The sequence below is a fragment of the Kogia breviceps genome, chromosome 14, assembly GCF_026419965.1.
Source record: "Kogia breviceps isolate mKogBre1 chromosome 14, mKogBre1 haplotype 1, whole genome shotgun sequence".
NCBI classification, from domain to species: domain Eukaryota; kingdom Metazoa; phylum Chordata; class Mammalia; order Artiodactyla; family Physeteridae; genus Kogia; species Kogia breviceps.
The window spans coordinates 84,693,727-84,719,795 of NC_081323.1; the positions used below are offsets into that span (position 1 = coordinate 84,693,727).

General features: G+C 46.3%; 2 protein-coding genes across 3 annotated transcripts; both read left to right on the forward strand.

The window, feature by feature from the left end:
- Positions 1-693: 693 nt before the first annotated feature.
- Positions 694-1,524, forward strand: GJC3 (gap junction protein gamma 3). Its single transcript, XM_059036815.1, is given in 3 exon segments — positions 694-1,155; positions 1,158-1,253; positions 1,255-1,524. Coding segments are annotated over 3 exon segments (828 nt in total).
- A 5,647-nt stretch (positions 1,525-7,171) lies between these two features.
- On the forward strand, positions 7,172-24,709 carry TRIM4 (tripartite motif containing 4). Of its 2 annotated transcripts, XM_067012150.1 has the most exons (7): positions 7,172-7,824; positions 10,123-10,197; positions 14,253-14,348; positions 15,042-15,272; positions 16,285-16,307; positions 16,574-16,671; positions 20,671-24,709. In XM_067012150.1, the coding sequence occupies exons 1-7, from the start codon at positions 7,432-7,434 to the stop codon at positions 21,255-21,257; spliced, it is 1,503 nt and encodes a 500-aa protein (XP_066868251.1). In that variant the 5' UTR covers positions 7,172-7,431; the 3' UTR covers positions 21,258-24,709. The 2 variants fall into 2 exon arrangements, with proteins under 2 accessions (XP_066868251.1, XP_058892816.1); XM_059036833.2 differs by lacking the exon at positions 10,123-10,197 and having other exon boundaries at positions 7,174-7,824.
- The last annotated feature ends 1,360 nt before the right edge of the window (positions 24,710-26,069 follow it).

A 26,069-nucleotide genomic window follows, 5' to 3' on the forward strand; every position in this document is an offset into this window, starting at 1 on the left:
GTTCCTTGGTCCTCACGCAGGAGGCCGAAGAGGAACCCCCCCCCCCCAAGCGGAATCACATACATTTTATAGCTTTCATTTTTCATTATGCAAAGTGTGGATATAGCAAGGGTTTTTTTCTCATTGGTTTGTTTGTTCCGGACCGGAGTGGGGACTTGGCTCTAGTTCCTTGATTGGTTGGCTGTCGGATGCCTACTTTACATTTTCGTGTTTTTGTGGTGGGGGGTTGAGTCACATGAGTTATGGTTGGCTAGGGCGACCTTTAAACTCTGGCTTAATCATTCTTATCCCCCGCCATACTGGTTTGCTCGAGGTCTCATCCCCCGCCATACTTGTTTGCTCGGAACGGTTTCTGCCCAGGGGGGACATTCCAGTATCTTATTGCCAGCCGAAAAAGCTCAAAGCTCAAAAGTATCGATAGGGAAGTAGGGGTGTAAGTATAGTTAAGGCCCTACAACAGGAGGGGGGACAGAAGAGAAAGCCACAGCCACACTCACTCACTATGAATATTTTATAGATGATTCCGTTAACTGGGAAGAGGCGCCCTCAGGTCATGGTATTTGATCAGCCAGGTCCTAGGAGAGGAGCAGGGAAGCGTGCCTTGGTCACCGTTGCATCGGGAGTGAAGAGCTGGCCCGGCGCTCCTCCCACAGGACAGCGAGCGCCCACCGCTGTCCTCTGCTCCCTAACGGGATGTGCGGCGGGTTCCTGGGGCGGCTGCTGGTGGAGGGGAGCCGGCACTCCACCCCCGTGGGACGCCCCCCGCTTCCGGCGCTCCTGGGGTTCCGCCTCGTGCTGCTGGCCGCCAGCGGGACGGGCGTCCACGGCGACGAGCTGAGCGAGTGCATGTGGCACACGCAGCAGCTGGGCTGCAAGGCCGCCTGCCACGATGCCTTCCGCCCTCTCTCCCTGCTGCGCTTCTGGGCCTTCCAGGTCACCCTGGTGGCTGTCCCCGGGGCCCTCTACGTGGGTTTCACTCTGTATCATGTGATCTGGCACTGGAGGGGGGACTCTGAAAAGGTGAGGAAGGAAGAGGAGACCCTGATCCGCCAAGGGGAGAAAAGCCGAGATGCCTTGGGGCCTGGAAGCCCCGGGGTGCTCTGGGCCTACGTGGCACAGCTGGGGGTGCGACTGGCCCTTGAAGGGGCAGCCTTGGGGGGGGGCAGTACCATCTGTACGAGTTCAAGATGCCCAGCTCCTTTGCGTGTCGTCGAGAGCCTTGCCTTGGTAGTATAAGCTGCAGTCTGTCTCGCGCCCTCGGAGAAGACCATCTTCCTGAAGACCATGTCTGGGGTCACTGGGCTCTGTCTCTTGTTCACGCTTTTGGAGCTTGTGCTCCTGGGCCTGCGGAGATGGTGGAAGATGTGGAAGCACAAATCTCCCTCTTCTAACTACTTCCCAACTTCAGAGAGCGCCCAAAGACACAAGGAACCGACGGATAGCTTCCCAGTGGTGGAAATGAAAGAACAGTCTGGAGAAGCAGGTGAGAGGGGCACTGATGTCCCTCCTTCTACCTGTCCCTGATGTACGGGTCCTGGTGATCCCTCATGGCAAGTCTCTCACGCTCTGGGCAGTACAACTTCCACATGTTACGAAGTAGAAACCCAGGGTCTACGCAGATGTGTCCTGACCCATCCCACCCCATCGCCCAGCTGCGTCCTCATCAACCGGATGGCTCCTTCCGATGAACCAGGAGCCACGCGCTCAGTTGATTGTACCTCCTGCCCTTCCATTTAGGTCTCTTCCCACTTAGGAAAAGTCTCAGCTTCTGCTTGATCCTCTACTTTGCAGAAGTCTGAAGACACCTGGCTCACCTCTGTAGGAAACCCTATGACTGGATCTTCGTCCGAACATCTAGCGAGTGGGGGGTGTTTATCTCCGTGGTAAATTAAAGGCTGTTGGAGCATATCCAAGAGCCTTGGGGGGGGGGCACGGTGTCTGAAGCTTCTCCTTGGAGATCTCCTGCTTGTGCCTTCTCACCAGAATTCCCTGGTGTCAGCATCACAGTGTTCGTAGGCTTGGTTCCAGAGTCGGCCAGCAGAAACCTCCATAAAACTGTGCCTCTCTGTCCTGCGCAACAAATACTGACCACTGTTGCTGGCACTCCTGTTGCTGCGGACAATCCTCTTTCCTGTCTCAATGAGTCTGCTCCTCTTGCCTGCTGTCCACATTCTCTGCTCCCCCCACCTTTAAAATCCTGTAACCTATCAATGCACCCAGCCCTGCAACATAGGTCGTACTCAGAAACTCGGGCTTTCCAAGCGTATGTAACCCAAGGTCCTTTAATATATAGATTCAATGTATTCAAGCACTCAGCCACACTCTTCTGGAAGATTCCTGTGAATTCAGAGGCTCACATGCCCTGGACCACTGACAGCTCTGATTTCTGCTCAATCCTCGTCCTCTGCTTTGTACGTTGCAGCTGCTCCATTGTTTCACACGGGGGGGAGGGGCCAAGTCGTTACTGTGTAAACTCAAACTTCTCAATAGTACACGGAAAAGACAGCAGAGGTTTATTGCTGATTCAGGGCTAACAGTAAGGGACATTTATATCACAGTGTGATTCAGCAGGTGATCTAATGCTGAATATCAGGTTTCTCTTTTCTTGAGTCTCTCGGTCATTTCTGTCCAAAAGTATCCCAGCCTCCCACCTTTTCTGCAGAAACACGTCCCTTCTCAGTTCTTCCTTGCCCTCAAATTCTCAACAAAGAGCAGTTTCCAGGTTTGGTTGTCTCCTCTGAATCTCAAATGATCCCCAAGTAAATTAGGAAGGCTCATTCCTAAGGAAAGATACTCGATTCCCCAAAGACACTTTGGCAACAACTAGCAAAGTAACAGTTTTCTTTCTGCTACACAGTGTTTCATAAAGAATCCTGTATCTAGCATAGCCAGAGCCCAGCCAAGTGACCAAGGACAGAAAGAAAGCAAATGTCATCATTCGGAATTCCTCCTTGATGGTGTCCCTTTTAAAATAGCTTTATTTTAAAATTAATTTATTTATTTTAAATAAATTTATTTATTCATAGGTGCGTTGGGTCTTCGTTGCTGTGCGTGGGCTTTCTTTAGTTGCGGCGAGCGGGGTCTACTCTTTGCTGTGGTGCGCGGGCTTCTCATTGTGGTGGCTTCTCTTGTTGCGGAGCATGGGCTCTAGGCGCGCGGGCTTCAGTAGTTGTGGCTCACGGGCTTAGTTGCTCCGTGGCATGTGAGATCTTCCCAGACCAGGGCTCGAAACCATGTCCCCTGCATTGGCAGGTGGATTCTTAACTACTGCACCACCAGGGACGTCCCTAAAATAGCTTTATTGACATATGGTTCACACACCCTATAATTCACCCATTAAAAGTATATAATTCAATGGCTTTTAATAAATTTATTTATTTATGGCTGCGCTGGGTCTTTGTTGCTGCGCGCGGACTTTCTCTAGTTGCGGCGAGCAGAGGGTACTCTTCGTTGTGCGCGGGCTTCTCATTGCAGTGTCTCTTGCTGCGGAGCATGGGCTCTAGAGCGCAGGCTCTGTAGTTGTGGCACACGGGCTTAGCTGCTCCGTGGCATGTGGGATCTTCCCGGGCCAGGGCTCGAACCAGTGTCCCCTGCACTGGCAGGCGGATTCTTAACCACTGTGCCACCAGGGAAGCCCTCAATGGCTTTTAGTATAGTCAGAGTTGTGTATCCATTAACACAATTTTAGAACATTTTCAGCAATTCAAAAAGAAACCCTGGAGTACTTAGCTGTTACCCGCAAATCCCCACGCCCCCAAACATAAGCAACCACTAATCTACTTTCTGTCTCTACAAATTTTCCTAGGCTGGGCTTTTCATACAAATGGAATCATACAGTGTGTGGTCTTTTGTGACTGGCTTCTTTCACTTAGCATCATGTTACCAAGGTTCATCCATGTTGTAGCATGTATCAGTACCTCATTTCTTTTATGTTTTATGATTATTATTTCATTGTATGGCTATACCACATTTTATTTACTCATTTTTCAGCTGGACATTTGGATTGTTTCCACTTTGGGGCCACTATGAATAATGGTGCTGCGAACATTCATGTGCTAGTTTTTGTTTATGTTTTCAGTTCTCGTGGGTAAATACCGAGCAGTGAAATTGCTGGGGCATATGGTAACACTTTGTTTAAATTTTTGAGGAACTGCCAACCTTTTTCCCACAGCAGCTGTACTATTTACTATTTCACATTCCCAGCAGCAATGTACAAATGGATTCCAATTTAATCTGCATCCTTGCCAACACTTGGTATTTTCTGTTTTTATTTTTCTGTTTGTTTGATTTTTAAATTCCAGCCATCCTAGTGGGTGAAGTGATATTTCACTGTGGTTTTGATTTGCATTTCCCTAATGACTAATGATGTTGAGCATCTTTTCATGTGCTTATTGGCCATTTGTATAGCTTCTTTGGGGAAATGTCTACTCAAATCTTTGTCCATTTAAAAATTGGGTTGTTTGTATTTTTATTGTTGAGTTCTTCATATATTCTGGATACTAGATCCTTATCAGATTTAAGGATCTGATATTCCAAATATTTTCTCCCATTCAGTGGGTGGTCTTTCACTTTATTGAGTGTCCTTTGATGCACAAAAGGTTTTAATTTGGATGAAATCCAGTTTATCAATTTTTTCTTTTGTTGCTTATGATTTTGGTGTTATAGTTAAGAAACCATTGCCTAATCCATGACTATGAAGATTAGACCTGTTTCCTTCTAAAAATTTTATAGTTTTAGCTTTACATTTTGGTCTTTGATTTTGAATTGTTTTGTATATGGTATGAGATAAGGGTCCAACTTCATTCTTTTGCATGGAGATATCCAGTTGTCCCAGCACCATTGTTGAAAAGCCTATTTTCCCTACATATAATGGTTTTGGCACATTGTTGAAAATCAATTGCTTGTAGATGTATGGCATTGTTTTTGCACTCTCAATTCGATTCTATTGATCTACATGTCTATCCTTATAGCAGTACCATGTTTTGATTACTGCAGGTGTGAGTACTCCTAGTTTTTTCTTCTTTTTCAAGATTGTTTGGCCAATTGGGATCCCCTGAAATTCCATATGAATAAACTTGTAAATTAGGGAGCCTCAATATTTTCAGTAAAGAAGGATGTTCATTTCAGGAGTATGGCAGGATTGAAGACACAAAGACATTAAGGAGATACAGTTCAATACAAAGGCAGACATACAGATACATAGACACTCACACCACAGATACTCATGGCGAACATCAGTAACTGATAAGAGCACCTCATTCTGCTTGGTCCATATTTAAGACTCAGATTCCGTCTCTCTCTCTCTCTCTCTCTCTTTTTTTTCTCTTTTGGTCGCACCATGTGGCTTGCGAGACGTGGGAATCTTAGTTCCCCCAACAAGGGACCAGGGATCGAACCTGGGTCCCCTGCAGTGGTAGCACGGAGTCCTAACCCCTGGACTGCCAGGGAATGCCCTCAGATTCCTTCTCAAGATAGTATTCCAATGTACAAGGAAAACGTACAATGTACAACAGCTAACTGTTGTAAACATTTAAAGACATTCTGTGGAACTTTCACCAAAACCCCAAAATAGTGATCGCAGGAACCCCCTTTCCAAATCATTTAATCATACATTCAGTGACCACTTACAGAGCATATTACAGGAAAGGTGGTATCTGATTTTGGGACACAAGAAGAATTAAAAATTTTTTCATAAGAAAAGGAATAGGGCTTCCCTGGTGGCGCAGTGGTTGAGAATCCGCCTGCCAATGCAGGGGACACGGGTTCGTGCCCTGGTCCGGGAAGATCCCACATGCCGCGGAGCAACTAAGCCCGTGAGCCATGGCCGCTAGGCCTGCGCGTCCGGAGCCTGTGCTCCGCAATGGGAGAGGCCACAACAGTGAGATGCCCGCATACCGGGAAAAAAAAAAAAAAAAAAAAAAAAAAAAAAAAAAAAAAAGAAAAGGAATAGAGGGAAGAATAAGAAACCAAGCACCTCAGAAACACAAGATCAAAAATTCATTGACAAGGAACAGATAATTCCCTGAAACAGGCAAGCACACTGCTTGTTGAAAACCTCAATGGATGTGCCTTGGGATAGCAAAACGGTTGCCGTCTTCAAGTTGGGTATCAAAAGGCAATGCATCTGTGCTTCTGAATCTTAACTTAAAACACCTGATTTCCTTCCCACCGCTCTCCCGGTCCTATCAGGTTTTTCACAATGTCCTCAGAACAGCTACAGCTTCAGCTCCACTCTCCAGGTACTGCTCTCACACCCTGGTGTTGACCTCCTCAGGTAGGACAGTCAAGAACTGCTCCAGCAGCAGCAGCTACAGGATCTGCTCCTTCCCAGCATATAGGATGACAGCCGCTCACAGCAGATCACCCCCTCCTCCGCATTGAACCACCTAAAATACTGGTGGGAAGGCTCAAACCTGGGGAAGACCATCTAACCCTAGATTCTTTCCCCTAACTTAATTATTAGACCCTCTATCTGCACTGGGTGAGTGAGGCCCCCGCTCTAAGAATGGGCTTCCTCTACCTGGTGTGTCTCTTGTGCTGGGGAAGAAAGCGAGGGAAATCAGAGTGCAGAGTGATCAGACAGCTCCCCACTAGGTGGTGGGGCTAAACACTCCCTTCCCTGGTCGCCTCTTAGAAAACTGGCTCTCCAGTTCGCCTGAACCCTCGAACTCCAGGAGAGTTTGTGGGCTTCGAGTTTGTGGGCTTCGTGGGGGGAGCCAGAAATCCTGCCTTTCTAGAAACTCAACTAGACCTTGGGGTTGGAGGACAAGAACGGCTTCCTCTCCTGGAGAATGAGGCTGAAAGAAAAAGGAGAGACTTCAAGAAGAGCCAGCCTACGGGGCACGGCGCCTCCTTAACCCCACTCCAGGCCCGGCTGCGCCTCGTCCTTCTGGCCCTTCTGCCGCTAGGCCGCTGCCCGCCTGGAACGCCCTTCTGGGCAGAAGCTCGCCTAGGACCCCAGACCCTACATGTTCCGGAGCGGACGGCGAACAATGACCTCAACCGGCAAACCTGAAGGCCAGGCCAAGTTAATAAGCACCTCCCCATTTTGCTCCACCAGCGGCTGCTGCAGCTGCGCAGTCGTCGCATTCCGGCGCGTCCCCCAAACTACGGGCTCCTCGAGGCCTCTCTAGGCTTCCTGGGGGGGGACTTCCGCATCTCTACTGTTCGTCCAGTTGCAGCCCGCAGTCCCGTCACGCCTAACGCGCAGGCCTCGCGAGGAAACCCGGGGGTTCGCGGGGTCGACGCCCTTAGCACGCGTGGAGAAAGGCCTGCGTCCGGCGGTCGCGCGGCCCCGCTGGGTGCCGAACCCCGGAAGAGGCTGCACTTTTCCCTCCCGCCGGAGGCGGCGGCCGCGGGTCCGAAGGCCATCTCCCGCAGCCTGCAGACCCTCATCCAACCACGACTCCGGCTCTGGGGCCGAGGAGCAACATGGAGGCCGAGGACCTCCAGGAGGAGCTGACCTGCTCCATCTGCCTGGACTATTTCGAGGACCCGGTGTCCATCGAGTGCGGCCACAACTTCTGCCGCGGCTGCCTGCGCCGCAGCTGGGCGCCGAGCGGCAGCCCGGTCCCCTGCCCCGAGTGCCGGCAGCCGTCGGCGCCCGCCGCGATGCGGCCTAACTGGGCCCTGGCCCGGCTGACGGAGAGGATGCGGCGCCGGCGCCCGGGCCCCGCGCCCCACGGCCTGTGCGGCCGCCATTGGGAGCCGCTGCGCCTCTTCTGCGAGGACGATCAGCGGCTCGTGTGCTTGGTGTGCAGGGAGTCCCAGGAGCACCAGGCCCACACCATGGCCCCCGTCGACGAGGCCTTCGCGAGCTACCGGGTGAGCCGGCCCTTAACGGGGCTGCCGGTATTGCCTGGGAACGTTTAGTGTTCACATTGGAAGCATGAATCCCCACCTACCCCCACCAGGCTCAGAAGAGTTAGGCGACTCACGGATCTCAGAGCTGGAGTTAAAACTGGGATTGGGAGGGCCGGTGCAAGGCTCAGTCATCACTGCAGAATTTTCAAGGGACTGGCCTCCGGGAGCTCCTAATTGAAGACGGTTATCCTGAGAGGTTATACACCAGTGCTGTCCAATAGAAACAAAAATACGAGCCACATATATTATTAAAATTTTTTCTAGTGGTAAAAAGAAACAGGTGATGTTAATTTTAATAATTTATGTAACCCAATTATCAAAAATATTCAACATTGATTTTTTTTCCTTAAAGCTCGTTCTGTTTCATCTTTATTGTGAAAATGAAACAAAATATAATCAGAAAATGGAGAACTCAGGTTCTTCTTACAGCTGTTCCCTGACTTGGGTGGGCACAGATAGTGTGATTTCACATATATATACATTGTGGAGTATAGTTGCTTTACAATGTTGTGTTAGGTTCTGCTGTGCAGCAAAGTGAATCCGCTATACGTATACAACTGTCCCCTCGTTTTTTGGATTTCTTTCCCATTTAGGTCACCACAGAGCACCGATTAGGGTTCCCTGTGCTATACAGTAGGTTCTCATTAGTCATTTTATACAGAGTAGTGTATATATGTCAGTTTCTGTCTCCCAGTTCATCCCACCCCCCTTTCCCCCTTGGTATCCATACGTTTGTTCTCTACGTCTTTGTCTCTATTTCTGCTTTGAAAATAAGTTCATCTATACTATTTTTCTAGATTCCACATGTATGCAATAATATATGATATTTATTTTTTTCTTTCTGACTTACTTCACTCTGTATGTCAGTCTCTGGGTCCATCCATGCCTCTGCAAATGGCACAATTTCGTTCCTTTTTATGGCTGAGTAATAGTCCATTGTACATATGTACCACATCTTCTTTATCCATTCCTCTGTTGATGGACATTTAGGTTGCTTCCATGCTCTGGCTGCTGTAAATAGTGCTGCAATGAACATTCATTCAACATTGATTGATATAAAAAGTTATCAATGAGATATTTTACCTTTTTTTTCATCATGATAGGTCTTTGAAATCTGTGTACTTTACATTTACACACATCAGTTCAGACTATCCACATTTCAGGAGCTCACGTGGCTAATAGATGCTGTATTGGACAGTACGGGTTTATACCTACAGATGTCGTAGACAACTAATGATTTGGGGAAAACCTGGCTTACAGGGATGTCTGGATTTTACTAGCTTCCTTCATCAATTGGGAAAATCACTTAATGTTTGAATTTGGAGATTATCTGTTCTGCCTTATCTTATGGGTTAAGAAGCTTCAGTCAAATAAATTGGTTTATCATACTCTGGTCCAGCCACACTGGCCTTCTTGCTTTTGTTTCAAGCCTGTTCACTCTCTCTCTACTCATACCTTCCATCCTTTAGATCCTTTTAGACTTTAGCTTGAAGACCTTCCTTGATCATCCTTTCCAGAGTAGCCCCACCCCCTTCCATTACTGACGGTGTCACTCCGGTGGTCTCCATCTGAATTGGTATCTAGTAAGTACTTGTTGAAAACACGAATTTAATGATACAAATTGAAGTGTATTGTAAACTGTGAAATGCTGTACAGTTTTATCAGCCGGACTACAAACAGGAAACACGCCAAGTTAGACTAGAAAGTGTACATTTATTTTTTTATTCAGTAACCTTTATCGATGCTTCCCGTATGCTAGTCATTGTTCTAGAATCTGGATGTAAATGGATGAGAAAGACATGGGCCTTGTCTTGTATGGGGCATAAGCATGTAGTCCTGTAATTTCAGCGTGTGTGAGAGTTGCTGACGTTTGTAGCAACACACAGAAGGTCGGAGGCTAGAGCGATCAGACGGGAGTCAGGGTCGCCTTCACAGAGGGGTGGAGCGTGAGTCCACTCTTGACGGATGAGTACAGCAAGGTGGGGGGAGCACGTTCAGGCCACGGGAACAGCATATTCAGTAGTGTGGCAGCGTGGAATAGCATGTGATAAGTAAGAAGACCAGAGGTCACTCTGTGCTGCAGGAGGGTAGCGCATGGGAGGGAGGGTGGTGGGAGTTGAGGCCGAAGACAGAGGCAGGGTCCATGTTGTGGAGGGTCTTGTTGACCATAGTGAGAAGACCGAGCTTTCTCTTCCAGGGAATGGGGATCATTGAAGGATTTTAAGGCAGGAGGTGACACGATCAGTTCTTTCGTTTTAGAAAGTTCATTGTGTCATCCACGGGGATGACTGGAGAAGACCAGTTGGGCTGCTGTTGCACTACTTCAAGCAGGAGGTAGTGAGGGCCTGAATTAGTGCAGGGCAGGGGTGATGGAGAAGAGGAGGGCATGGAGTTACGATGAGCTGGAGCCGAATGACATTGTGACTAATTGGAACCGATGGGTTGGGGAGAGAGGGGGGTCTAGGACGGCAGTCTGGATATCTGGTGCTCATTTGGGACATGTTGAGGGTAAAGTAACTGTGACAGGAAGTCCAAGGACGAGGGACAGGAGGCAGCGGGCATAGGAAGCTAGAAACACAGTATTTTAGATTAGAATCATCAGCCTACCCTTGACGTCATGGAGGAAGCTGATTAGATTTTCCTGGAGGGACCACATAAAGGGTTAAAGAAAAGAGGGGCGTGAATGCTTAGTAGCCAGCAAAAGAGATTGAAAGGACCCATCAGAGAAATGGAAGAGAAAATACACGGGGCTTCCCTGGCGGTCCAGTGGTTACGACTCCGCGCTTCCACTGCAGGGGGCGTGGGTTCAATCTCTCGTCTGGGAACTAAGATCCCTCCCGCTACACTGCATGGCCGAAACCCCCCCCCCCCCAAAAAAAAAAAATTTATGGGGGAGGGCTGAGGCAAGTGTAAGTGGTTGGGTATGAAAGGAGAAAATAACCCTTAAAGCTTCAACCTTTGGCAATAATCATAATATTAATGATAGCTGTCAGGTGTCGATTACTTATGCATCACTGACAGTTCTAAGCATTTTTCGTACAGTAATTTTTAAATTTCCATAGCGGCCCCGTTGCATGGATTCTGTTATCGCCATTTTGTAGAGGAGGCAGCTGAGGCCCAGAGATGTGAGACCACTTACCCAAGGTCACAGAAGCTAGGAAGTGGCTAAGCTTGGACTGAGATCCTCTACTTCCTAGTCCATATCGCTTTTCACTCTGCTACGGCTAATCTAGCTGAGGAGACTAATCCGAAGAGGCGGGATTTCAGGATTAAACAAAAACGGGCCAACAGGTAGGGAGTGGGTGAGGGTAACGCTGGGGAGGGTTGACTGTCGTGAGGTCGACTGGCCAGGTGTTCCGGAGTCAGGTCATTAGGCACAATTGCCCGTTGTCTGTCCTTTTCTGCACCCTCCTCTGCTTCGTCGCTGCTCAGTTTATCCGTCTCCTCCCCACCCCAAGTTAGCTAGAAAAACATTAAGTTGCTCTTGGGTGGAGCAGTTCTGTTTCCACCATCCCATTCCAAGCACATACTCAGGTGGGTGCACTGTGACTTAAAAGTTTGGAGTTCCCTAAATCCATGGAAAATATCCCCGATCCTATGGCCACACCTGAGCCCTGCAGACAGTGTGCTAGATGCTTCTCTGAGGATCTGAGCCCCCGAGCACTGCATCCAGGAAACCCGCTTTGATGAATTCCTCGCCCGGTCTGCTCACCCCCTTGGGCCGCACCGGTGGCTCAGGACACACACCTGGACGCACTTTTAAGCAGTGCTACCCCCCAGCCCCCGCGGGTGTTTGCTTCAGTTGGTGGGGCCCTTGGCATCAGCGCTGTTTAAAAATTCACGAGGTGATTCTAGTGTACACATAGGATAGAGGACCATGGACCTACATCTTAGTATCTTCACAGAGGGAATCGCAAAGAAACCTTGCAGAGCAGAAGTTGTCTTTAATGGAGTCATTGGTGGTTGGGGAGAAAAAGAGAACAGAGAAAGAGAATAGCATCCTAAGCTTCAGGGAGCAAACTCTTTGGAAGCCTGGAAGCCTCTTCCAGGCACAGCTCTTCTTTCCCTCAAGCCAATGTTTAGTCTGTGGCTCTGGGAGCTAATCCCTTCATTGCTATTAACTCATTTAACAGATACTCAGTATTTCTTGAACCACCCGTTTTGTGTCACTTGCTGTACTACGGTACCAGACTCGGCACTGGGCAGACAGTGGTGAAAAGACCACGGGGCTTACAGTCTGGCTGGGGTGGGGGTGAGAGGCCCGCGATGGACAAGTAAGTGACCACAGATGGTGATATGTGCTGTGAAAGAGAGAGAGTGCCGTGCCAGAGAAGTGACACGGGCTTTAATAAGGGAACACGGTAGCCTCCTCTGAGGGGATGACATTTCAGTTGAGACTTGATGGATGAGGAGTCAGCCGTCTGGGGAACTGTGGGAAGAACATCCCAGGCCGCAGAGAGCAAATTCAAAGACCCTGAGGCTGGGAAGAGCAGGACGTATCTATGGAACTGAAAGATCTAGGCACCTGGAGCATCACGAGCAAGGGGGAAAGCAGCACGAGATGAATTGGGAGATGCAGACGAGAGTGGGGTTATGTCGGACGGCAAGGTGTTTGCATTTTCTCAGTGATGCGGGAAGCCAATGGAGAATCTTAAGCAGGGGACTGACATGATCTGACTGGTCTTTAGAAGATTATGCTGGCTTCTCTGTGGACACTGGATAAGAGAAGGACAGGATTGGAAGTAGGGAGCCCAGTCGTGAGGTTATGATAGTTGTGCAGATAAGAGGTGGCTTGAACTAGGAGGTGGCTGGGGACGGCAGATAGGCAGATTTGATATGTATTTTGGAGGTAGACCTCCCTGCTTGGATTGGATACAGAGGTTACAGGGACTGAAATTCACAGAACGTAAGTGCTGGGATGGTGTTTAAGAAAAGACCATCTAGTCTAGTTGTCTTTATCTTCTAGGTAAGGGAGCTGTGGCCGAGGAAATGCGTGAGGCTGACTTGACCACAGATCCACAGCTAGTTAGTGAAGGTCTAGACTGAAACTCAGACCTCATTTGAAGTTTCATGTCGTTTGAACTACATGATCACAAGTCAGCAAATGTCTTCATTCTATAAGTGTCTGCTCTTTTATTACAGTTTTATGTACACACAATTGTCTGATGTTAAATGAAGACAGTGATTTTTAAACTTTGGTACGTCTACCCGGCTTTGAAATGCTTGTGCTGCCGTCCTGCCACCTCGTGGCAGTTTCTGTTATTGCAGGGAAGAAGTTTTCTAATCCCAGAGCGTTACCAAGTTTACTCAGGGGACCACTTTAAGAGCCCAACTGTGGCAAGATACAAAAAAGCTTAGGTAATGAAACAGGAAAATTCATACATACTGAAAATTGTTAAGGGCTTTTAAAAACGGAAAAGTTCTATTTCAAATATATTTATGTTTATTAGCAAACAAAAGTGAAAGCTTAAAAAAAATCTTGTTCACATTCAAAGGAGCTATTTATCTCATGACAGCCTTCACACATATATCAGATTTGACAGTGATTTGTGCGTGTCTCTAACCTGTCTGCCTCTGTCTCTAAGGTCATCCCTGAGAGTCTGCTGTTAGGTGCTTCCCCTCTGCAGCCTACTTTGTTCCTTCGGATAGACTCAAATTTTTTAATAGCTTATTTGGTTTTTTTCTAATTATAAAAAGAATATGTGCCTCTTGTAGAAATTCAAACAAAACAGAGATTTATAAAATTTCTAGTCCTACCCCTCCAACTTTCAAGCCATTCCTATTCCCCAGAGATAAGCAGTGTTAATAATACTTAGGTATATACCCTTCCAGATTTTCCCTCTGTTCAGATACAAACACACACACTTGCACAGACACATGTATATTTGTTCTTTTCAAAAGAGTTACATAGAGAGCTACCTGAAATTGATGTAGAGTATCAATATACCGTAACTTAATGATTCCACATTGATGGGTAGTGAATAATGCTGCAGTTAACATTCCTATACATATTATTTTTGCTAATGTTTTGTTGGATATTATTAGAAATAGGATTATGCATATTTTAAATTTTGTTAAATCCTGCCAGTTGCTCTTCAAAAAGATGGGACCTTTACTCTACTACTATTATGGTGCCAGGGGCCTTTTCCCTTGCCAGGACCAGGCATTTATTAATCTTCTAACAATTTTAAATTGTTGTCTATTTAATAGGCATACTCCATATTGTGTTACGACGATTTTAGACCAGAATAATTCTTATGCATTAGCCTGTAGTCACCTTCAGCATTTTCTCAGTCTCATCCCCTGTTTGAATTAGGTGACTTTTAGCTCTTGAACGAGGAAGATGCTGGGAGAGATGAGTTCTTACTTACGAGTGTTTGTGCTGACAGGAAAAACTTGTGAAGACTCAGCGTAGTCTGACAGCCAAGATGAAGAAAGCCATGCATTTGCAGGACATGGAAGCGAAGAACGCTGCAGAGTGGAAGGTAAGAGCAGAAGTTGCTTGGGTATTTCTTGCCCTGGAGTCCTTTCAGTCTGAGGCCGCTCAGGGGCTCTCGCTGGGAAGAGCTTGTGGATCTCGTCAGTTGTTAGGCCCCTTTCCGATAAGGTGACAGAATGGGAAGAATCTATCTCCACTGACTTGTGTGTTTGGGCAACATGAGTTCCACACACTTCATCCTCACATCTCAAGGGTAGTGTCCCTTTCCTTCCTGCTTTCTCCCTAAATTGGCTTCCTACATTGGAGTTGATTTGGGTCTATGGCACTGTGGAAAGCAAATGGACTTTTCTTCCAGAGATGCTAGTCTAGTTGGGAGGCATGATGTGGGCGCACGTATGCACGTCTAAGATTTAACATAACTAAACGGTAGGTGATCTGAGAGCTAAATTAAATGACAGATGTGCAAGTGCATTTTAGTTTAAAAAGTATACAAACAAGGCATTACTATCATAGCAGAGACTCATGTTATGAAGAATGAATTAATACTATATAGACTAGTACAAAGATATCAAGTAGGTGTAAAGAAAGGAGTAGGGGAAATTTGTAGGGGCTGGGCAGGAACTTTCTGGAGGAGGTGATTTGGATGGAAGGATCATGGATTGTTAGGGAGTCATGTGCAAGGAATTTAGGAGGAAGGACCAGGCAGAACAAGGACTGAGCCGGTCTCCCGTGGCTATAGGAGAAGATGAAGAATCAGCGAACGAGAGTCAGTGCGGAGTTTGCAAAGCTGCACGTCTTCCTGGCTGAAGAAGAGCAATTGTTTCTTAAGACACTGAGCCAAGAAGAAGAAGAGACAAAGAAGAAACAGAATGAGAACACATTAAGGCTCAATCAAATGATCACTTCCATGAAGGAGCTCATCTTCGAGGTGGGGGAGAAGAGCCAGAGCTCCACCCTGGAGCTGCTCCAGGTAAGACCGGCACGGAAGGGCATAGTCTCTGTCTTTACAGAGTTGTTAGTTAACATCCCTAACTGAACTCCCTCTTGCCTTTAGAACTGAATGTCCTTCCTGGTGAGTGGGTTTAGTAGAAGACACGTTTTCTCTGTGTTGCTGTTGTGTTATTATTTTTATTATACAATTAAAGAGTCAAAGATTCACCTTTCAAAGGAAATTAATGTGAAATTTAGGTCTGATGAGCTCAGGTAATATGAGATACTTAGATTCCAAGAATTGTCTAGAACTTTTACAGCTTGACTGATCAGTGAAGTTCCAATTGCATATCCAAACATATACCATAGCAGAATCTTTGAAATAACACATTTTTTATGTATGTGGATTCTTTCATTTAGTGTAATGTTTTTGAGGTTCATTCATGTTGTAGCCTATATTAGTATTGTATTTGCATCCCTTTTAAAAATTCCAGAATAGTATTCCATTGTAGAATATACCACATTTTGTATATCTGTTCACCAGTTGATGGACATTTGGGTTGTTTCCACCTTTTGGTCATTAGGAAGGATGCTGCCTTAACATTTGTCTGTCATTCTTTGTGTGGACATATGTTTTCATTTCTCTTGGGTAAGTGGTAGGCACAGAATTGCTAGGCTGTATGCTATATTTATATTTAACTTTTAAAGAAACTGCCTTTTTCCATTTTATATTCCCACCACCTCCTCAGTAACGTTTGTCTGTGATTGCAAGAGTGTAGATGGAGAAGTAGGCAAGAAGCCAGGAGCGAGCTAATGTCATAGTGCCAAAGGAGAAAGAGGAGGGCTTCAAGGAAAGGATTGGTCAACACTGTTAAATAGTTCAGAGGGGTCACATGAAACAAAGACTACGTTGTGTTAACGCATTGGGTTTGACAGCGTGAGGGCATATGTGACGCTAATAAAAGCAACTGACAGAAAAATACCTGCTCACAGAGTTGAGTAATAGATCTCTAGGGGAAGGTACATAACTTCTTTCTTTCGTCTCTTCACAGAATCCAAAAGATGTGTTGACCAGGTACAAACTCTTGCATTCTTATGGGGGCTTGAGTAGAATGGTAAAGATACAGGCCAAGCAGAGGGGAAACGAGGCCTGGGCTCCATAGATCAGTGGGGACGTTGACGTGAGGGGGTTGTCCGGGAGGAGTTCCACTGTTCACTTTTGCCAGGAGGAATGGGGGAGAAGCAGTCTGAGCTCTGGGATTTGAACCTTCAGCTGGGAGTTGGGGGCCTTGGGTGTCCTAGTTGTCTCCTAAGCAGAGCAGCCTTCTGCACTTCTCTTAGGTGTGAGAACCAGGATGTGAACTACTCCTTTGAAGTTCTAAAGGTGAAGACCGTGTGCCGGCTGCCGATGATGAAGGAAATGCTGAAGCGATTCCAAGGTGAGCAGAATTTCTGGGAGTTGGAGCTCAGAGAACGAATGAGAGAAGTCTGGACAGGAAAGAGAAAACAGAGCATGCAGCTGACAGGAGGGTCAGGAAAATGGTAATAAGTACTTAGGAATAAATGGATATATGCTTCATTCAAGAAACATCCACTTAACACATAACTGTGTGTTATAAGGTACTAGTGATACAAAAAGAAAAAGACCTATTTGCTTACAAATTGGAGAGACAGACACATAGCACTTTAATACAGTGGGATCCAGTGTTTATCAGTGGTATGAACAAAATACTGCAAAACTACAGAGGAAGACCTCTGTTGGGGGTGATGTGGGAAAGTTTTTTCACAGCAGAGGTGATGACAGTTGTTTGGGAGTTTGAAGGATGAGTAGCAGTTTGCCAAGTGGAAACTGAGGGAATCCTCTTCCAGGCAGAGGCGGCAGCGTGAGCTAAGGTGTGGAGAAAATGGAGGAGAGGGTATCTGATGTGACTCAACCATAAGGTGCATATGGGGAAAGGCAGGAACTGAATTTGAGAAGATGAGTGTGGGAAAGACTGAAGATAAACTTTTTAGATCTCCAGGGAAGTACCAAGGCATGTACGTGATGTAAAGGTATGCACTCAATTCTCATGTGCATGTACGTGATTAAGAATCGTGCTGTGGATGTCTACTTCCAGCTAAAATGCAGTAACAGGGACTGGATTTACTCCTGAAACTTGGTTGACCAAAAGAAAAACCCCAAACAGACAATACATAAAACAACAGTTTTTAAAACACTGGACCTCAGGCAGTGAAGGGCAGCGATCCATGGGAAATGTGAAACAAATGAGGTGCGCTCTATGGTGGCCCCAGCCTACAGCCTTGAGAGAGTTTCCAGACCACCTCAGGGAGGGTAACAGAGGTGGAGCCAGGTGGGCTTCCTGAGTTGAGGAGTGGAGCTGAGAGTCCAGGGAGAACAAAGCAGTGAGAGTTTACAGAGCACTGGACAGAGTACTGGAGAGGAGAGAGCTGGACAGAGGGAGAACCCAGAGGATGTACAGAGACACGCCTTGAACATTCAGCAGCATGCTGGCCAGTACATGCTTGTGAAGAGCTAACCGAGCTTGAGGAAGGAAATTTCCAAAACGAGTAGAAGGAACAGTTCCCGGTGCTCACACAGGGCCAGGAACAATGCCTGTTCTCCTACCAGCCTCTGGAAAACGCTTAATTCGTGGGGCACTGGGTAGAGTACTCAGGAAAACCTTGCCTCATTAGTGGGGAATAATTAACCATACACTGAGCACTGCTTTGGACCCACTTTACAAATCACGAAATAAGACCCAAAAGGATGAAATTATTTGCAACTAACTGCATCCCAGGACAAAGCTCAACAAGATGGATAGGAATTTTAAAAAATGAGTACCCAACAATGTAAAACCACAATGCCTGGCATCCAATCAAAGATTACTAGGCAGGCAAAAAGATAGGAAAACATGACCCATGGTGAGGAGAATAATCAATTGAAACTGATCCAGGATTTACCTGGATGCTAGAATAAGCATAGAAGAACATTAATACAATTATCGTAACTATTTTGTAAAGGGGCATATGGGGACGTGGAAGATATAAAAAAAATCCCAGACAGACTTCTAGAGATGAAAAGTGCTGTAAGTGAGATGAAGAACAAGCTGGTTGGGGTTAATGGGTCATTGCAAAAGAAAAGCTTAGTGAGCTTGAAAAGATAGAGCAGTGGAGACTATGCAAAATGAAACATCTAGAGAAAAAAACTTAAAAAATGAAAATAGCATCAGTGAGCTGTGGGTCATTTTCATGCAGCCTTATGTCTGGTCATTGGTACCCCTCAGGGAGAGGAGTGGGATGGGGATGAGACAGAAAAAACATTTGAAGCAATAATGACAGACAACTTTCCAAAGTTGATGAAAGCTATAAGTACACAGATCCAAGAAACTCAGCAAATCCTAAGCATGATGAAAACGACACCAAAACCAGTGATAACGAGAAAATTTTAAATGCAACAAGTTAAAAAGGACATGTTACAGTGGAACAAAGATAAAGATGACATCACATTACTCACTGAAAGCAATGCAAGTGAACAAACAATCTTTAAAGGACTGAAAGAAAATAACTTAACCCAGACTTATATTCCTGGCAAAAATACCCTTCAAAAACAAGGTGAAACAAAGATGTTTGCTGATATCCAAAAACAGAAAGAGTTTATCAGACCAACACTGCAAGAAATGTTAGAGGAAGTCCTTCAAGCAGAAGGAAAATGATACCAAATGGAAGTCAGATCTACACAAAGGAGTAAAACATCTTCTGAAATGGTAATGACATAAAGAAATATGTACTTCTGGGCTTCCCTGGTGGCGCAGTGGTTGAGAATCCGCCTGCCGATGCAGGGGACACGGGCTTGTGCCCTGGTCCAGGAAGATCCCACATGCCGCGGAGCGGCTGGGCCCATGAGCCATGGCCACTGAGCCTGTGTGTCTGGAGCCCGTGCTCTGCAACAGGAGAGGCCACAACAGTGAGAGGTCCGTGCACCACAAAAAAAAAAGAAAAAAAAAAAAGAAATACGTACTTCTGTCATTACTTATATCTCATTAAAAGGTAATAGGGATGGTTAATTTATGTGTTAATTTGACTGGGGCACAAATTGAATTCAACAATGTATAATACATCACAACCAAACGGGGTTTATTGTAGAAAAGCAGGTTTGGTTTAACATTTGAAAGTCAATATAATTTACAACGGTAGCAAATTTAAAAAATGAAAACTATTTGATCACCTAGTAGATACAGAAAAAGTCCTTGTCAAAATCTAACATTTGGGACTTGAGGACACGGGGAGGGGGAAGGGTAAGCTGGGACGAAGTGAGAGAGTGGCAGGGACATATATACTCTACCAAACGTACAACAGTCAGCTAGTGGGAAGCAGCCGCGTAGCACAGGGAGATCAGCTTGGTGCTCTGTGACCACCTAGAGGGGTGGGAGGGAGACACAAGAGGGAGGGGATATGGGGATATATGTATATGTATAACTGATTCACTTAGTTATACAGCAGCAACTAACACAACATTGTAAAGCGATTATAGATTACACTCCAATGATGATGCTAAATACAAAAAAATCTAACGTTCATTTCTGATTAAAAAAACAAAACAAAACACAAACAACTCTCAGCAAACTAAAGAGACAGGGCGAGTCTGGGAGGGAAGAGAAGTCGGAGGCAGGCCAGGCAGCAGGTTATAGACACAGTTACAGCGAACGGTGCTGAAGGTCCGAGCGAAGGCAATGGCGACGGGCAGGGAGAGGAAGAAAGGAACCTGAGTGACATTTCAGAGGTAGAATTGCTAGGACTTGGTGATTAATTAGCCACCGAGGGTCAGAGGGAAAGAAGATTCAAATAACCTTAAGATTTCCAAGTGTGAGTGTCTGGGTGGAGCTAATGTTCTTAGACCTTAGAGAACGTAGGAAACAAGAAGTCTGCATGGGAGGGAGGATTCGTCTCCAGAGAGTGGACGGGGACTTGGGATGCCCTGAATTCGGTTTTGAGTTACCTGCGGGGCTTGCAGAGCCCAGCGAACGGCCGGAACCAGGAAAGGGACGGCTTGTTCATGACGACAGCTGTGTGATCCTGTACAAAGAAGCAGCCAGTCGACGGCTTTGGTTCTGGTCGTGATTCAACAAGTCAGTATTTGTTACTGTTTCTCCAAATTTTACGCTGATGGTGAAGACTTGGGGCCGTGAAATGATGGGCCCCCCATTTTCTAGATCATAGTCTCCGAAAGCAGAGGGGATGAAGGTTTCGGGTTCCCGACACATACTGTGGCCTGTCAGGCCCAGCTGAGGACCAGCTGGAGGACAGCGAGGCATCTTCCCCCTGACAGCACGTGATAGGGGAAGAGGGGTGGCAGTGAAGCGGGAACAGACGGGCACTTCTGGAGGAGGGCTGGCGGTCAGCTCTTGCATTACTGATCTCAGCTCTCGTTTTCTCTGCAGTGGCTGTAAATCTAGCTGAGGACACTGCTTATCCCAAACTCGTCTTCTCCCAGGAAGGGAGATACGTGAAAAATGGAGCGTCAGCCAGTTCTTGGCCACTATTTTCTACAGCGTGGAGCTACTTTACCGGATGGAGGAATCCTCAGAGGACCTCAGACTTTGTGGAGAGATTTCAGCACTTACCCTGCGTTTTGGGAAAAAACGTTTTCACCTCAGGGAAACATTACTGGGAAGTTGAGCGCCAAGGTAGCCCGCAGGTTGCTGTGGGGCTGTGTCGGGAGGACGTCATGGGGATCACTGGTGGTTCAACCATGTCCCCCCGCACGGGAATCTGGGCTCTTTGTTGGAGCTCTGCCGGCTATTGGCCCCTGACAGGCGTCTCTGCGAGGCCCACCAAGCTAGAGCCAGCGCTTCACCGGGTGGGAGTTTTCCTGGATCACGGGGCTGGGGAAATCTCATTCTACAGTGCTTTGGATGGAGAGCACCTCTACACTTTTTCCTGTCCTTCCATCTCACGTCTCCGGCCGTTTTTTTGGTTGAGTCCGTTAGCATCTTTAGTCATCCTACCAGCGACTGGTGGGAAATGAGGCTGTTCTTCTCTGCCCAAGAATCTTTGCCTGGTACCCCAGCCCAGGGCCATACATCCCTTGGCCCTCATCTTTGACTCCATATATAAATCCATCCTGCGTGGTCCCTCAGTTCTGTGCATTCAGATTCCAACTTCACATTTTGTTCAGCCCCCCGGACATCATGTGCGTAGACAGACGTGGAAGTCCCTGCTGGGTATCTTTCCAGTAGCCACTTGGCCCCCTTTTTCTCCTTCTCTTCTGGTTCTTCCTAACTGAACGGTTCAGGACGCGCCCTCCATCCACATGCTTCAGGGAGAGACAGGCCCACAGGAGGGAATTCTGGCCAGTGAGGTGGGGTGAGAAATTCTCTAAGGTGCATCTGAGGAAAGTGTTTTAGCTTTTAGGAAGAGATGTTTGGGAAGCCACAGCCCCTCTTCGGATGTTAGGTGTGCCGGCACCGAGAGGAGCCCAGTAACAGTGGCAGGAGGAGGAGAGGTGTGGTCTTTGTTGGCATCGTGAAATGGCGGGAATTTCCCTAATCCCGAATTGCTTGTTATATGAGATTATTGCTTGTTTATTGTATAAGGCAGTTCTGGTTGCCTTCCGGTCACTTGCAGGCTGAAGTATCCTAACCAGTGCTATGGGCACATAGCTTGGACATCTCACAGTATAGGCCTGTCTCACTCTTTCCCTGCAATTTGACAGCTTCATAGAATCCCTTTCTGTTTCGTCATGTAATTCCTCTTCTTTGCAGTAAGTACTGATATTCCTCACTTTCTTGGATTGGAAAATGGAGGCAGTCCTCCCCTACTCTGCCCGTGTTGGTACTCTTCCCCTGAGCGTGTCTCTGCCCTCAAGGGTTCATGGCGCTCTCCGTTTGTCACATTCGCCCGCCTCCTGTGGGCACGCGGTTATTAACGGCATCCGGAAAACGTCGGGAATCCCTTGTTCCGTATTCACGCCGTGCTAGCCTCTTCACGTAATGCTCCCACGTGACTCTTGCGGCAGAGGTGGAAAGGAGATGGAAATTAAAACCCTGTCTTTACAAAAGAAAAAACAAACCGTGAGATTAACTTGCTTAGTCCTGCCCAGCTGTCAGATGGGCATGTTGGGATTGAATCTAGATCTGAGGGGAAAGTCCTGGTCTTTTCTACGCTACGTTCGCCCGTGAGCACTTACTGAATGCTGACTGCGGCCCCCAACACCTTTGTTTCAGGTTTTTATTTTGTTACATGTTTTTACCCCGTATGAGTGTTCTGCTCTCTTTACGTTCCTGCTCTAGATTGTATGCGCTCAGAGGATTGTGACTGTTAATGGATAGTTATTTGAAAAATAATGAATGTTTCTCTCTGGCTATAAAATCATGTACTTATTATAGGAACTCTGGAACATATAAAAAGTGTGAAGAAAATGAAAAGTTATTGATAATTCCACCACTACTAACATTTTAATGTGTCTCCTCCCAGACTTGCAATAGGCTTTCTGGCAGCTTCTTACAAAACTTCCAGCACCCTCTCTAATCCCTCCTCCCCTTCCTGTGTCCCAGCCATCCCGGTTTGTCTTCCTTTGCGGCTGGAGCAGTCCCCCTCCTTCAGTGATTTCTGCTGCGTTCTCCTTAACTCTCCAGTGTACTTGCTGTTGTGAGTTGAATTCTGTCCTCCAGAGAAAAAGATAGGTTGAAGTCCTAGCTGTGAATGTGACCTTATCTGGAAATTAAGATGAAGCCGTTAGGGTGGGCCCTAATCCAATATCACTAGTATGCTTAGAGGGAATTTTGTACACACACACATACGCTTACATACACGGAAACGCCATGTGAGGGCCCGGAGGGAAGATGGCTGTGGGAGGGTCTGGAGTTGCGCTGTCACAAGCCAGTGGATGCCTGGGGCTGCTAGATGCTGGAAAAGGCAAAGGAGAATCCTCCCCTAGAAGCTTCTGAGGGAGCATGGCCCTGCAAACACCCTGATTTCTGACTTCTAGACTCCAGAACTGTGAGACAGTAAATTTCTGTTGTTTTAAGCCACCCAATTTGTGGAACTTAGGAATTGAACACACTTGCCCATCAGGACTTCCTTCAGTACTGTGAAATAACATTCATACTTTATGGCAAGACAAGAAAAATTTAAACATAAAAAATTTTCTCTGCCCGTTGGTCTCCGTGCCTGCACTGTGCATTGTGTGTCTGCATTATGCATCGACCAAACCTCCCCCATCAGCAGAAATACCTGCTTAACCATGAAGGGCAACATTCTCCTAGCATCAACAAGACAACGCCTTAAAAGATAACATTCCTTCTTGCTAAGGGGTCACACGGTGCTCAGATCTGATGTAAACTGTCATTAATATGTACAGCCCCCATCTCAAAAAACTTGTATAACTGTGCCTTGACTTCTAACGGGTGGAACGGTTCTCAGAGCTTTCTCAGATGCTCTTCCTGGGTTATAATCCTCAAATTTGGCTCAAATAAAATTTTCCATTTCCTTCTTAGATCCACTGGTTAGTTTTTTGTCGAAAATACCTACACTGTTAATTTCCAGTCCTTGGGAAACTCATTAGTACCTTTCCTCCACTCTTCTTTCCGGGCTGTTGAACCACGTTGGTTCGTTCTGCTACAAAGACTGGTTCTCTGACTTCAGGTAGGCTCTTTGGGCTGCTTGGTAGACAAGCTTGATCTTAAATTCCTTTTCACATCTTCTGATGGCAGTGATTCCAAACCGCCTCCTCGTTTCTCAAAGAAAAGGCCTTTATAAGCCTCCCTTTATACTACTATAACGGAGGTAAAACTTTACCTCTACTTATCTGAGGTTTTCAGCTGGGACTCCAACGAAAAGAAAGATTAACAAGAAAAGGTTTAACACATGCAACACATCATGCAGGAGAAACATAAAATGAATACTAACTCAAAGCCTTGGCTTAGAATTCTGGCTTTCATAGTATCTTCGACAAAGAACAATAAAATTGTGGAGAGATGATAGGACAAAGGAAAGCAGTTTTAGTTTTCCAAGGGTGGCAGACTGTGAAGGTAAATATATGCGTGGAAACAAATGGGTCAATGTGTGTTTGCAGATTCTTCTGGCACTGCCTCTGGGCTGAGCCTGTCTCCGGTAAAAGAGGAATTTATATCCTGCCTAAATTTAGGATTTCTGGGTTTGCTGCCTCTCAGTTGCCTTCAGCTCAGAATAATTTTTATGTCAAAGAGGCATATTTGGGGGTGACACATTCTGGTTTCCATCACTACTTATTATTGCGAAGAACTTGCATCTTTTACTGAGGAAAAAAATTTGTCTCTTCTACCCATCTGATTAACAATTTTTTGCCTCTTTTTGGGGTCTTGATATTGGACCGTCTCTCATCTCTCCAGGTATGGAATGGGACCCAGTTGTTGTATTGGTTAAAAATAAACTGTCCTGATGCTTCTGATGTACAAACCGGATTGAGAATAAATGTGTCCCAGTCAGTTTCCTATTTTACTTAGTTTCTCTGAGTCTTCATTAAAGTGTGTTATGTGACTCTTTAGGAGGGGTATTTATTTACCATTTCTTAAGTTTATTTCACCACAGAAACTTTATTTTTTATTGAAGTATAGTTGATTTACAATGTGTTAATTACTGCTGTACAGCAAAGTGATTCATGTATATATGTATACATATATACACGTATGTGTGTGTATATATATACATATATATAAAATATGTATGTATATATATACACATTCTCTCTTTTCTAAAATATTCTTTTCCATTATGGTTTATCATAGGCTACTGAACACAGTTCTCTACCACAGAAACTTTAGCTCTGGGAGCAGCATTGAAGACTCCCCAGAAGATAGTTTGGCAACCACTGTTTAGCCTGCACTTTCTTGAGGTGATCTTGGCCATCTCAGATTTCAATCTAGCTTGCACCCCCTAGCCCCCAGAGCTTGTGGGTACATGCATTGGTGCTATAAGCCACCCACACTGGCTCTGGATAAGATTCTGCTAAAGTCTTCCCCTGGATTGGGACTTCCCTGGTGGTCCAGTGACTAAGACTCTGTGCTCCCAATGCAGGGGTCCTGGGCTTGATAACAGTGCAATCTTGATTCCCAGTCCTTGTTCCATTTTTATCATACATTTCACTTTTAGGTATGCAGTAAACACCCAATACATTGTTACTATCAATGCTTTAAACATCTTCTGGTATGTTGAAAAGTGTTGTTAAGGTGGTATGAAATGACCAAAAAAAAAAAAACAAAAACGGGGCTTCCCTGGTGGCACATTAGTTAAGAATCCACCTGCCAATGCAGGGGACATGGGTTCAAGCCCTGGTCCAGGAAGATCCCACATGCTGTGGAGCAACTAAGTCCGTGCGCCACAACTACTGAGCCTGCGCTCTAGGGCCGGCGAGCCACAACTACTGAAGCCCGCGTGCCTAGAGCCCGTGCTCTCCAACAAGCAAAGCCACCGCAATGAGAAGCCCATGCACTGCAACAAAGAGCAGCCCCCACTCACGACAACTAGAGAAAGCCCGCGTGCGGCAACGAAGACCCAACGCAGCCAAAATTAAATAAATAAAATAAATTTATTAACAAAAAAAGTGGAAAGGAGATACAATGAAGAAATCCAGGTAACTGAAGAATCATAAGAAATTTTGGAAAGCTGTTTGTCATAGGATACCCATGCTGATGACTTAGAAGATAGACTACATTCAGGCAGCCAACAGAGACTCTCAGGAAAGAGAGAAAATCAGAGCTGCTCTGGAGTCTGGACGCTGAGAGTCCAGCCTTTAATTCTTGGTAACCTGGGCTCCTTTCAAGTCCAAAAGAAAGAATTCAGGAGACAGGTGATTCTGAAG

Bases quoted from the DNA above. Each gene is read 5' to 3' on its own strand.
- TRIM4 (XM_067012150.1), top strand. From the start codon at position 7,432: ATGGAGGCCGAGGACCTCCAGGAGGAGCTGACCTGCTCCATCTGCCTG. The intron at 10,198-14,252 runs GTAGTGAGGGCC...TTGTGCTGACAG, and splicing joins TGCACTACTTCAAGCAGGAG to GAAAAACTTGTGAAGACTCA. The intron at 16,672-20,670 runs GTGAGCAGAATT...TTTTCTCTGCAG, and splicing joins AATGCTGAAGCGATTCCAAG to TGGCTGTAAATCTAGCTGAG.